The 13,615-nt window shown below is 49.5% G+C and overlaps 1 protein-coding gene across 2 annotated transcripts in view; it reads left to right on the top strand.

Annotated features, from left to right (window-relative positions):
- The first annotated feature begins 2,113 nt into the window (after positions 1-2,113).
- CABP7 (calcium binding protein 7) overlaps positions 2,114-13,615 on the top strand; it is a 51,769-nt gene continuing 40,267 nt past the window's right edge. Inside the window, exon 1 of one of the 2 annotated variants that reach the window (XM_081892555.1) lies at positions 2,114-3,183. In XM_081892555.1, the coding sequence (XP_081748681.1) occupies positions 3,072-3,183 (112 nt within the window). In that variant the 5' untranslated portion in view covers positions 2,114-3,071. The remainder of the gene's footprint in view (positions 3,184-13,615) is intronic. The other variant, XM_081892556.1, reaches the window with a different exon arrangement.

The following is a 13,615-nucleotide window of genomic DNA, read 5'->3' as shown; positions in this document are numbered from 1 at the left end:
TGATGGGAAGTTTTGCTTCTGCACATGACTCTGGCAAACCATTCTAAGCTGAAGCATCCCTTCCTCACCCTAGAATGTTCAGTTCACATTGAGTTCATGAAACATTGTACCCTGACCTGTTCTTAATGCATGGTTGACCACATCTACGGAATGTGATAGTTATGTTCTTTTAAGCCTTGCTATATCAATCACTAGTAATAGTTTAAGTCTTGCTATATCAATCACTAGTAATAGTTTAATAAGGAGGTTTTCATGCCTGTCCAATTCTGTGTTCCCTTTCCCAGCCTTTAATCTATTGATGATTAATGCTTATATGCAACCTTTGCATTGTATTTGTGTTAACCAATCAGCAACAAGCACATATGTGGCAATGCTGTAATATTCAATAAAAGGGACTCCCCGAGACGTGCTCGAGAGATGCCTCCCATATGACACTTGTCACTCGTCTGTCGTTTATTTCAACCCAACATCATCTCTTGACCTAGCCTACCTTGTTGGGCAGAGGAAATGGAGACAGGAGGGGGAGAAGAACCATGTGCAATGCCTTCAGCTCCTGGAAGGGAAAGTGGGATCTAAATGCAATGAGTGGATAAAAACAACAGCAGGATCCAGAGATGCTGCCTTGGGGTGTCCATCGCTGTGGTCTAGAAGAGATGGGAGGCCTTTCTCATCCCAGCTGGAGACACTTTAGGTTAGGGCCAACAAGGCTGGTGCCTGTGCCCACTTTGCATGCGCTGGGTCCTGGGTGTTAAGTGCTCTACAGACCAGGGGGCCCAACCAACAAAGGCCCTTGTGCTGCGGTCTGAATTCTGGACAAATGAGCCCAATGGAGATGGTGTTCTTTGGGTTTTTTTACGCATTGCTTCTGTTCTTTCTCTCTTCTTAATCCGTTCCCATCCCTCCCTACCATTTTGGGCTCCCCCTCTGCAATCAAACGATGGCTCCTTTTCTTTAGGAGATGCAGGGGATTTTAAAATAGATGAAATGCTTGGCCAGCAAAGTGGGAGGCCTTTGAACATGTACTACAAAAGATACGAAAGAGAACAGCAAGACCAAACTGAGTGTGGCTGTCTGCATACAAGGTGTGTGGCTGCCTTGCAAGGAGAAGGCCCTAGATCCAGCCCCCAGCAACTCCACTGGGGCCTCCTGTTAGAAACCCTGGAGAGCTGCTGCCACTTAGTGTAGACAATACAGAGCTAGATGGACCCCAGGCCTGGCTCACTATGAGGCAACTGTGTTTGTGTGTGCGTGTGTGTAGGGATGTACCGGCACTTCCTGGCTGTTGCCATTTTAAAATTTCCAGGTGGGATCTACAACCATGTACGAGTTTGCCCAATCAAAGATGATTTAGAGCTCTTGTGCAACAAACCTGCCTCCTTAAAAGACCAGACATTTTTGCAGTAAGGTAAGTGACTGGGAAATGCACTGGAAACCGCAGAGTAACATTTGCTTGGTGTAACATTGCCTGACCTCCTCGCAAACAAATCAGGAGTGCTCAATAAACTGGTTCTCCACTGCCCTGTGTGTCTATTGTCGTCCTTTCCCACCCACATAAAGGATGGTTTGAGAGGCCCAAACAGCACCCAGAAGGAACGAAGGGTTCTTTTCATTTATACCTACTGCTTGGCCAGGCTCCAGGTGTTCTTAAGCCAACAGCCTGTGTGTTCCAGGGCTGGGAGGACACACAAAACCCACACTGGTTGTGGGAGGCAGTAGCTGAGCAGCCAGAGCATCTGCCTTGTGTGCGCAGGGTCCGAGGTCCAATATCCCAGTAGGGCTGGGAATGAGAACTGTGTCACTGCCAGTCAGTGTCGACAGTACTGAGCTCGGTATATAAGGCAGCACCCTCTGTTCCGGGGTGTTGTTACTGGGCAGGGGGAAGCTTTCTGCCTTCTGGATGTGTGGGTGCGGTGTGCTCCCCAAGGGCAGCCAAATGTGCAGTGCTCAAGTGTGGCGTGTGTGAGATGAGGGGTGGGTGGAATCTGAGCAAGGAGGTGAATGTTTCTCACCTGCCCCCACCGCCTGCTCTCTCTCTCTCTCCTGCATGTTGCTGATCTTTTCCTCCTATTGATTTAGATGTTCCGCCACTCAGATGTTCATTTGGTTGGTAGTGGGGGGAGTCATGTGTGCATTGTACGTGTGCTGGGTGTGTGTGTGTGCATGAGAGGGGGAGACCGAGGGAGCAAGCAAGAGCGGGAAGAAGCCACACAGCTACACCGATTGGAGAGGCAAAGACTGCAAGAGAAAGGGAGATTAAATTAAGTAAAAAAAATTAGAAAGAGTCTGCCACTCAACTCCTACCGAGGGAAAACTTGCCACTGGGGTGGCACCCTCTCCCCCTCCTCTTCTCCCACCCCCTCCCCATGTGCAACCTCAGGGAGCTGGCCTAGAGCCATGCTGTGCAGCATCTAGCTCCACGAGGTCTTCTGCAGCTGAGTATTTTTTTCAGGCTCCAGCGAGGAAGGATTGCAGCCTTGCGTTGTGACACGCTCAGAGCCAGCAGCAAAGGGACAAGAGAGTTGCTGGTGAATGGAGAAGAACTGATTCTTCCTCTTCCTCCCCGGTTTCGAGGCTGGGGGTTTAGGAATTGGCTGCGGCGGGTGGCGAGGGGGGTGGGAGGGAGAGGAATCCTTTCGCCCCCGGAATTTTGCCACCTGGTTATTTGGATGCGGACAACAGGAGAAAGTCTCGCTGTGCTGTTCACCTGTGCAGAAGCAGCATCGGAGGCGGTTTTTGGAGAGAGAGAGAGCCCTTTCCACCGTGGCCCTAAATCTCTTCGAGGCCGGGGTGGCGAGGCTCCGATCTCAGCCGGAGTCGTCGGGATCTGCCGCGCCAAGGATCTGTTGTGACTAACATAACAACCACTTTAAAAAAATATATTAAAAGAGTTGCGGTTTCTGCTGTGGTTGGGGACAAGGAGGGGGCTTCTCTCTTTGGCTCCGGGAAGACCACAGGTAGCCCCGTGGCAGGTGCGAGCCCTGCCTCCCTTTCCTGCGCTGCTGTGTGTCCGGCCAGGTCGCTTCCTATGACATTTGGGATTAAAGTTTGGCTTTCTGAGAGCGGCTGCCACCATGCCTTTCCACCCAGTCACCGCGGCGTTAATGTACCGGGGCATTTATACCATCCCCAATATCCTTGCAACGGAGCAGCATCCTGTTGACATACCTGAAGATGAACTGGAAGGTGAGTCTGTTTTGGGAACAAGCGTTGAACCCCCCCTGCCCCCCCCAAAAACCCGGGTTGCTTTCTTCTCTCTCTCTGGGATGAGAGAAATGGTCCGCAGCGGTGAAAAACAACCAAGGTAGAGATGGTGGCATCTCAGACCCGGGGTATCCTTCGGTGTTGACTTGGGTCTGTGTTGCAGGTAGAGAGGAGAGGGCAGGATGGGACCCGTTTGGGGTTTGTTTGTATGTGTTTTTGGTCCTAGGGATTCCAGCAGTCGAGGAACTGGGGTAAACCCCGAAATACGCATCAGCCAGAAGGAGATGGCTGGCTGGCTATTGTGTGCTCGCGTGTCAGAGATCGTGTGTGCTTGCGCGTTTACTGTAGATGTCACTTGGGAGGACAAAGGGCAGGAGGGCGAGGAAAGAGAGGGGTCAGGAATGGGGTGCAAGCCTGGCCAAGTCCGGATCAGGTCCGGGAAGTGAGGCGGAAACACCAGCAGCCTCAGGACAAGGAAGCTCCCCAACCCCATAAAAAAGGATCTGGTTTGTTGAGGGAAGTGGGGTGGTGGAAGGACCAGATCCAGGTGGCTGGGAGGCCGGCAGGTATCCGATGGGGGGTGTCGCAGGTGGGGAGAAAACTTCCGTCCGCGCCCCCTTTCTCTCCCTCTCCCTCGTTTTTGCACCCATCATCTCTCTCTCTGTGGGAAGGGAGATTTTCTGCAGTCCGTGCGTGGTGGTGGAACAGGTAGCGGAGGTGTGCATGGAGGATTTGCTCCGGGCGTCCACGAAGGAGACGGACTCCTCCATGCGTCTCTCTCGCCAGTAAGGCACCCACTCCTGGCTTCATCCTGGAGTTGTAACTTGGGAAGCACGCACGCCAGCAACCCTCCTTCCCCTCCTAGATGCACCTGGGACTGTGGATGCCCTAATGCAGGTGGGGTGCCCCACCACCACCCGGTCTACCTTGGGCATCACCAAGCCTGACGGCGGTGGCCCCAATGCAGAAGAATGTATGTATGTATGTATGTATGTATGTATGTATGTATGTATGTATTGGGGGGGGGGTCTGTGCCTGCTGCACCCGTGAGCTGAGGCTGTGAAGAGGGAATCTCTCAAACCCCCCATCACTTCCTTTCCACAGCTCGCCCCCCCCCCCCACTCCAAGAGCTCCCGACCGTTCACTGCGCTTCCCCCGATTGAAATTCCGCTCGCCTCTCTTGAAGAATCCAATCTGTTTGGGTTGAAGGCGAAGCGGAGAAGAAGGCTCTCAAGCACCCCCCCACACACACTCAGTCGCAACCAGCCCCCCCCCCCCATCTCCGCCGCCTTCCCTTCCTTGCCTCAGTCAATCTATCGATTTGCCAAAGTCATCAGAGAGTGGCAGGGCGGGCGGGTTTTGTTATTATTATTTTTTCTTTTTTAGGAGAGGCTTAATGGAGATTGGCAGTGGGGTAGAGAAAGCGGGGGGAAGGGGGCGAGTGGTCAGAGCTCTTGAGTGTGTGCCGGGGGGGGCAAGGGGGCGGCTGATGCTGTGTGTGACTGAGCACGGATCAACAAGTCCCTATCCGAAAAGTAGCAAGGTCCTTAAGGATCTTGCCCTGCTAGTCTTATCTCCGTGGGAGGGGCTGTAGTTCAAATGCTTTGAGTCCAGAAGGTCCCGGGTTCCATCCCCGGCCTCTCCGTGCAAGACTGAGAATGTTGCCCATCTGAAACCCAGGAGAGCAGCTGCCAGTCCGTGTTGGAAATACTGAGCTAGGTGGACCGATGACCTGACACAGTATAGTGGAGGGCAGTTGCTGTGGCAGAGCACCGGCTTTGCATGCAAAGGATGTCAGGTCAAACCATTGGATCCATCTAGCTCAGTATTCCCTACACTGGCTGGAAGCAGCTCTCCGGGGTTTCAGAGAAGAGTCCTTTCCAGCCTTCCTGGGACCTTCTGAATGCAAAGCAGCTGCTCTACCGCTGAGCTACTGCCCTTCCCCTAGGACGCATCTCATCCTAAGGGACTAACCTTAAGGATAAGACAGATCATTGGTCCGTTTAGCTCAGTATTGTCTGCACTGACTGGCAGTGGTTCTTGGGGGTTTCAGTCCTTCCTCTAAAGCTGTTTTTGGACACTACACTGAGGGTGGTTCTTGAACCTCTTTTAGCTTGCTTGTTCACTTAACCCCTGCTGCTTACTCTGACTGGCAGTTGCTCCCTGGGGTCTCAAGCCATTGACCCTTTTAGCTAGGGAACCAGCAGCCTTCTTCAAATCATGCTCAACCACCAGCTCTTTCATACAGAAGAATGCTATGGATAGCTACTAGCCATGATGCCTATGTTCTCCCTCCACCATGGGAGACCCCCATGCTCCTGAATACCAGTTGCTGGAAACTGCAGCTCTTGCGCTTCGGTCCTCCTTGTGAGCTTCCCATTGGAGCATCTGGCTGGCCACTGTGAGATCAGGATGCTGGACTAGATGGGTCATTGGTGTGATCTAGCAAGCCCATCTTATGTTCTTCTGTTCCTCTTGCCTCCCCTAGTGAATGCTGGGCTGGATTTTCTGGTGCTTCCAACATCCTTAGAAGCTCTGTTTAGAAAGGGCAGGGGTGGCTTTTTGCTTCCTAGAACAACTATTATTATTATTATTATTATTATTATTATTATTATTATTATTAAATGTATATGTCACCCTTCATCCAAAGTTCACAGGGTGTTTCATAACATAAAACACAGAATTAAAACACAACACACACATCTTAAAAGGTGCTCCTATCCAAGCTGAGGCTAGGTCATCCGGAAACAATGGTTTGCCTTTACTATGGTTTTCCATGCATTTTGCCTGCTGGGCAATGCATGGAAAGATACTTGCCATTCCCCAGTTATTCCCCATCAGTTGTGCCAAACTAGCAGCCAGAGAGAGGAGAGGACCACTTCCTAGGCAAGGCCCCTTGGCAGACAAGAGCTGCCTGCTGGGACATCGCTGCTGTGCTGGATAATATCACTGTGCAGAAACCTGCTCTGAAAGTCCGCTTTGCCATCACGGCTTTCCTCTGCATGTGCCTATAATTGCTAGTAAAAGAGAGAGAGAGGAAGCTGCTATGTAGTCCAATATTGTCTACACTTACTAGCAGCAGCTCTTTGGGGTTTCAGGCAGAAACCCATACCCTGAAATTTCAGGGACTGAACCTTTTTGCATGGAAGGAATGTCCTGTAAAGGAAGCTAAATCAGAGTGAGTCAAACCATTACTTCATCTAGCTTGGTATTGTCTACACTGGCTTGCAGCAGCTCTCCGGGGTTTCAGATGGGACGTTCCAAGCCCTACCCAGAGATGCCAGGGTTTGAACCTGGGACCTTCAGCATGAAAGGCAGGCCTCCTACGATAGGAGGGTGTCTTATTCTGAGCCAGAGCATTGGTCTGCCTAGCTCACTATTGTATATTGTGGCTCTCCAGGGTTTCAGATCGGGGAAGTCTTCCTTTCCCAGCCCTGCTTGGAGATTCCTAGGATTAACCTGGGACTTTCTGCATGCAGAAAAGATGCTCTTCCCCTGAATCCACAGCCTGTCCCTACTACAAGGCTCTCCCTGCAATCAGGGACCTCAGATGAAACAATTTACTCTAGATGGTGGAAGAGAACCTCTCACCCTACGGGAGAGAGTAAAGGTAAAGGTAAAGGGACCCCTGACCATTAGGTCGAGTCGCGGCCAACTCTGGGGTTGCGGCGCTCATCTTGCTTTACTGGCCAAGGGAGCCAGCGAACAGCTTCCGGCTCATGTGGCCAGCATGACTAAGCTGCGAACCAGAGCAGCACACGGAAACACCGTTTACCTTCCCGCTGGAGTGGTACCTATTTATCTACTTCCACTTTGATGTGCTTTTGAACTGCTAGGTTGGCTGGAGCTGGGACCGAGCAATGGGAGCTCACCCCATCACGGGGATTCGAACCGCCGACCTTCTGATCGGCAAGCCCTAGGCTCTGTGGTTTAACCCACAGCACCACCCACGTCCCCATATGGGAGAGAGTAGAGGGGTGCATTTGGGGGCATCCTCAAGGAAGGGTCAAATCTGCACACTCTGCTGTTGATTCTGCTCTTCACAGAGATGGCTTTCAACTGCAGAGCCTGATATTACTGCCTCACACATGCAGTGGAACAGATGGCAAGCCTTGGACACGGCGTGGTGGTATCTGCGCTGGCTTCCTTCTGATGCAGCAGTCATAAATGGGCAGGGGCATCCCCAAGACCACCTCTCTCTGTGTGTCACAAGAGCACAATACATCCACTGATCACCTAGTTTGCAGTGGAGGAAGCAGTAGAAAAGAAGATGGGTCTCCTGCGCCTTTCATAGTTGCGTAAAGGAAAGGGGGATTTCAGCAGGTGTAGCTCACCATGTCAATGATGATTGCTCAAATCCACTTTGTACTCAACTATTAAAGGAGTGGAGGCAGGATGGAACATTGGAAGATGCCTGTACAAAGGAGAAGAGAAAGTTCCCTTACGTTGAGTGGGGCCATTGCTCCATCTAGCTTATTATTGTTGACACTGACTGGCAGCAGCTCTCCAGGGTTTCAGGCAGGTAATATTCACTGCTTCGTCTGGAGATGCCATTGGGGATTGAACCTGAGACCGGCTGCCTGCAAGGCAGGTCTCTATGCTGAGCTACTGTCCTTCTTCAAAAAATAAATTAAGATTCTAGTCCTTATGGTTTTTAAAAAAGATAACTAAATTAAATAGGAATCAGACCATTGGTCCAGTAGTCCAATATGGTCTGCACTGACTGGAAGCAGCTCTGCAGGGTGTCAGACGTGGAATCTCTCCCAGCCCTACTATGGCAGGGATTGAACCTGGGATCTGCTTTGCCACTGGGCTATGGGTTTTCTATGGTGCCTTCCTCGAGGTTTTTCTCCAAACTGTGTTTTTCCATAGCTTGTAGCATCTTTTGACTCGTATTTGATCATCTGAAACATGGGTGCCTATTGATACTGTTCTCCTCCCAGAGCTACAGTTCCCAGAGTCAATTCCTCTTCACAGGGAATTCTGGGAATTGTGGCTCTAGGACAAAATAAGGGGGGGTCTTCTAACAACTTTCAGCACCCTGAGGTCGGCGGTTTGAATCTCCACGACAGGATGAGCTCCCACTGCTCAGTCCCTGCTCCTGCCAACCTAGCAGTTCATAAGCACATCAAAGTGCAAGTAGATAAATACGTACCACTCCAGCAGGAAGGTAAACGGTGTTTCCGTGTGCTGCTCTGGTTTCGCCAGAAGTGCTTAAGTCATGCTGGCTACATGACCTGGAAAAAATGTCTGTGGACAAATGTCAGCTCCCTCGGCCAATAAAGTGAGATGAGCGCCGCAACCCCAGAGTCGTTCGTGGCTGGACTTAACTGTCAGGGGTCCTTTACCTTTACCTTTTATGACAGTTTAAAGTGGCATCATAGTGCTTTAAATGTACAGTATGAATGTGGCCCTAACCAGGCAAATCAGGAACCCTTGATGATCAACTGCAAACCATCCAGAGACCTTCCAAGTGCTCCTGGTTGTGGAACACTGGCTGGCAGCAGCTGTCTAGTGCTTCAGTCAGAGAGTCATTCCCAGAGGTGCTGAGGATTGAACCTGGGCCCTTCTGCATGCAAGGCAGGGTCTCCACCACAGAGCCAGGGCACTTTCCTTAGCACACAGGAGCACTGGAAGCTACCTGAAGCAGATAATGGTCCATCTAGCACATCACTGTCTGCGCTGACCAGCAGTGGTTCTCCAGGGTTTCACGGTGGAGTCTTCCTGGAGGTACCAAGGCTTGGGCTCCTGGGACCTTCTGCATGCAAATCCAGTGCTCTGCCTCCAAGCTACAGTCTTTCCTCCTCCAAGGTCTCTCGAAATTCAGCATCCTGGAATGGAATTCATCTCAGCCTTAGTGCACATGCATGCAGATGCACCAAAACTATGCATGAGCACTAAAGTCCCATGCAGAGGACAGGTTGGCACCTCACAGAATGGAGCTGGTGGCATAGATTCCAAGCTGTCAACATCACTGCAGTGTGTAGGACCGGCGTGCTTTTCTTGTGCACCTTCAACAGCAGCAGCCAAAAGGAACACCTGCTCGTCTTTTGGAGAAAGACAATTGTAGAATCAAGGAACAGAGAATGTGGAGAAATGGCAGTATTTGGAGCATAGCAATCTGTAATAATACGGCAGGTGGTGAGTTTTAATAGGCAACAAAGAGAAACCCAATTTTGTTTGTGATTTAACGAGAAGCTTCTTAATCGCACTTCTTCTCAAACCAGTACGTGATCTGGTGCGCAGAATACCCTTCGAAATTTGCCTTCCTATGGATTTTGCAGTGCAGTACTCCAACTGATGTGTACTAAAAAAACACATATCTTAGGGAGGAGGCTTGGAAATGTGTATATTTGTGGAAGTAACCTACAAAAATACATTAGATCAGAGGACGTAGCTTGCAAAAAAATGTGTATATTAATCAAAAACGGCACGCACACACAAATGTATTTATTAGAAGACGCTCATTCAAAAATGCTGATGGATTTTCCGTGAGGATTTTTAAAATTATTACTTTGCGATAAAGAAATAAATCGCAAATTGCTGCAGAAATGTGACAGCTGAATGTATGATTGAAACACTGAGAAACCTAAAATGGGCTGATATCTCCATCCCCATGGAGGGGTGAGGAGGAATCCCTTAGGATGAGCCTGGGGGCGTCACATGAGCTTCCATTATTATTATTATTATTATTATTATTTTCTGCAAAATGTTGAAGGGCATGAAGACGTACCTTGGAGTTCTCTGCAACAGAGCAGGGACCTGCCTGCACTGCATCTCTCCACCACTTCTTCAGTGCTCGGAAAGAAATAACAAAAACAATTAGCCATCTCAGTAACTGCCTAGGTGAGGCACCCTGTGTGGTGCTCAGGTTGCTTCAGAACGATGCAAAGTGTTGGGGTGAAATCTCAGCAAATTGGGGCTGACTCCTCAAGACCTTTCTGGCAGGGATGTTGCCTAGCAGTCGGCTGCTGTGATTTCATTGCGATCTAACAGTGCCATTGATTCGTACAATATGACAGGCCTGGGAAAGTGATGGTTTGCTCTTCCGAAGCTACATGGATTATGCAACACAGGGGCGAGACTATCTTTCCATCAAAGTGCATCATTGTGCTTTTTACATAATAATACGGGCAAGGGGGCTATAACCTGGAGAACACAGGACCTGGTGGCCATGCAGAGCAGATTACAGTTGCTTATCACTGCTGATACGTTTCTGAAGGCAGTCACTCTCGTGCTTCGCGTTGTCATGATAATGATGGAGAAGGTGAGAGTTTTCATAGGTTCAGGACAAGAGACAACCATTTCAAATTCTTTACTGTGTGAGACAGGGTTAGGGTGGGGTGGAGGAAGGCTTCTCAGCCTCGTTTAAAAATCTTGCCCTTGGATATTCGCACTGGAGAACTCAACCCAAAATGCCCGAGAATATGAAACTGCTAAAATAAAGCCTAGCTGGACAGCATTTTGCTGTGGTCATTTTGGAACCTCTCTGGGAAACTGCTGTTGACATTAGCAAAGCTGTGTTCGCAATGTTACCAATGCAATGGAGGTGGGTGGGTGGGAGGGAGAGAAGAGGGGGAGAAAATGTGCCTTTGGCATGCATAGATGGCACATAGAGCCATTTTTGTGGCTTCTGATTACAGTCACACTGTGTGGCATTGAGGAAGGAGTTGTTTGTTACCCACAAACAGGTGTAATGAGGCCGTGATTGTTCATTTTTAAATGAAAAGCAGCTGCTGGGGGCTGCAGTTCTGAGCAGATAAGAAGTGTGCTTAACCCTTTCTTTGCAAGCTGTGTTTGCACTTCATCTTCCAGCTAACATCCCACCTCTCACCACCCTGTGGGCTTGCAGATTCTAGATGTGTGATTACTCAGGGCTTCCCCAGATCGACCTGAGATTTATTTATTTAATCTAGAGATTTCTGTGCTGTAATAATCCTGGCTTCATCAGCTAGTGAGGACCAGGGTGACATAACATGCTCTCACCCCGCTCCCACTGTGGTTCATATCCGGCTCTTCAGTTCTGGTTATGCCAAGCCACAGTTTCCCATGACGTTCAACACAAGAAAATGCCGGCGGTGTCCGTTTACAAGCTAGCTTGTTTGGAAGCCACTAACCATAGTTTCCTGCTTCATATGTAATTGAAAGCTACAGCTGATTGCAGCTTTCTGGCTTCTTTTCCCACATGAAGGGAAGAGGCAAATGGGGGTGCGTAGTTAAACTATGGAACTCGCTGCCACAAGAGACATTGGTGACCACAAACTTGTATTATTTAGTCGTGCCCAACTCTTCATGACCCCATGGACCAGAGCATGCCAGGCACTCCTGTCTTCCACTGCCTCCCACAGCTTGGTCAAACTCATGCTGGTAGCTTCAAGAACACTGTCTAACCATCTCGTCCTCTGTTGTCCCCTTCTCCTTATGCCCTCCATCTTTCCCACCATCAGGGTCTTTTTCAGGGAGTCTTCTCTTCTCATGAGGTGGCCAAAGTATTGGGGCCTCACCTTCATCTGTCCTTCCAGTGAGCACTCAGGGCTGATTTCCTTAAGAATGGAGAGGTTTGATCTTCTTGCAGTCCATGGAACTCTCAAGAGTCTCCTCCAGCACCATAATTCAAAAGCATCAATTCTTTGGCGATCAGTCTTCTTTATGGTCCAGCTCTCACTTCCATACATCACTACTGGGAAAACCATAGCTTTAAGTATACGGACCTTTCTTGGCAAGGTGATGTCTCTACTTAAAACATACAAAAGTTGAACTAGTAAAACAGATTAGAATTGCCCCAGCTTTCTAAGCATCTTGGCTGCAGACAGCGTGAGTTTTGGAGCCTTTGCTCTCCCCCACCCCCTACAAACACTATGCCATGGGTGAGCAAACTTTTTCAGCAGGGGGCCAGTCCACTGTCCCTCAGACCTTGTGGGGGGGCGGACTATATTTTGAGGGGGGAAATGAACGAATTCCTATGCCCCACAAATAACCCAGAGATGCATCTTAAATAAAAGCACACATTCTACTCATGTAAAAACACGCTGATTCCCGGACCATCCGCGGGCCAGATTGAGAAGGCGATTGGGCCAGATCTGGCCCCCAGGCCTTAGTTTGCTGACCCCTGCACTATGCCCTTTTCCAAACAGATTGCTGGTTATAACATACACTCCAGGCATCCTCATTGAGTGAGGGCATCCCCTCTTCCTGGTTACCTGGTTCCAAATAAATCACAATTATTCCCTTGGAGGTTGTTTTGAGCACATGCCAAATGTTGTTTATTTGCCGATGGAGGCCATAATGTTTTTGAAGACCAGTTGCTGAAAACTGCAAGAGGAGAGAGAGTGCCTTTGCAATTGGGTCCTGCTTGCAGGTTTCCCACAGCATCTTGCTGGCCACTGTGAGAACAGGATGCCGGACTAGATGGGCCCTCATTGGCCTGATCCAGCACAGTCCTTTTTGGTTCTTAATGCTTCTTAGTATCAGCTGCTGGAGACTGCAGGAGGGGAAAGTGCTCTTGCATTTGGGTCCTGCTTTGGGGTACCTGGGTGGCCACTGTGAAGACTAGATACTGAGCAGGATGGGACCTTGGCCTGATCCAGCAGGCAGAATGGAAATCTGAGAAGAATGGAACAGCAGGTTTCTTGAAAGGGGATGTTCCGCACTGGGTTCTGAAGCAGGGCGTGCAAATTAGTCACCCCTAACATAAAGTTTCATCTCACAATGGATCTGGATGTGCTTTTCACAGAACAGCTGCAGCTCAGAACATATTCAGCTACATTTATTATCTGGAAAAAAGGCTCAGGCACACGGCATCCTGTCTGTCTGTCTGTCTGTCTGTCCACGTTCCTGCAAAGTAACTTTTTTTTTTAATTAAAAAAAATGTGTCTTCAAAGATGGGGACAAGGGGTATCATAGGGAAAGGGGGTTGTTTTTTTTGAAGTAACAATTGGCATATTTTCATGCTGGAAATTGCTTTTGTGGAGTGCTCACTGGAAGGACAGATCCTGAAGCTGAGACTCCAATACTTTGGCCACCTCATGAGAAGAGAAAACTCCCTGGAAAAGACCCTGATGTTGGGAAAGATGGAGGGCACAAGGAGAAGGGGATGACAGAGGACAAGATGGCTGGACAGTGTTCTCGAAGCTACCAGCATGAGTTTGACCAAACTGCGGGAGGCAGTGGAAGACAGGAGTGCCTGGCGTGCTCTGGTCCAGGGGGTCACGAAGAGTCGGACATGACAACAGTCGGTTAGTGTGTGGTGCGGATAACTCCAAGGTCACAGGATCAATCCCCATACGGGGCAGCTGCATATTCCTACATTGCAGGGGGTTGGACTAGATGATCTTCAGGGTCCCTTCCAACTCTACAATTCTATGATTCTATTAAATAACTTTGATACGAATAAGATTTTGCTTTGCCGGTAGCA

This window comes from Podarcis melisellensis, assembly GCF_964234715.1.
Source record: "Podarcis melisellensis genome assembly, chromosome: 16".
Taxonomy (NCBI): domain Eukaryota; kingdom Metazoa; phylum Chordata; class Lepidosauria; order Squamata; family Lacertidae; genus Podarcis; species Podarcis melisellensis.
The sequence above is the reverse complement of the archived record's forward strand: the minus strand, read 5'-3'. Positions and strand labels throughout refer to the sequence as shown.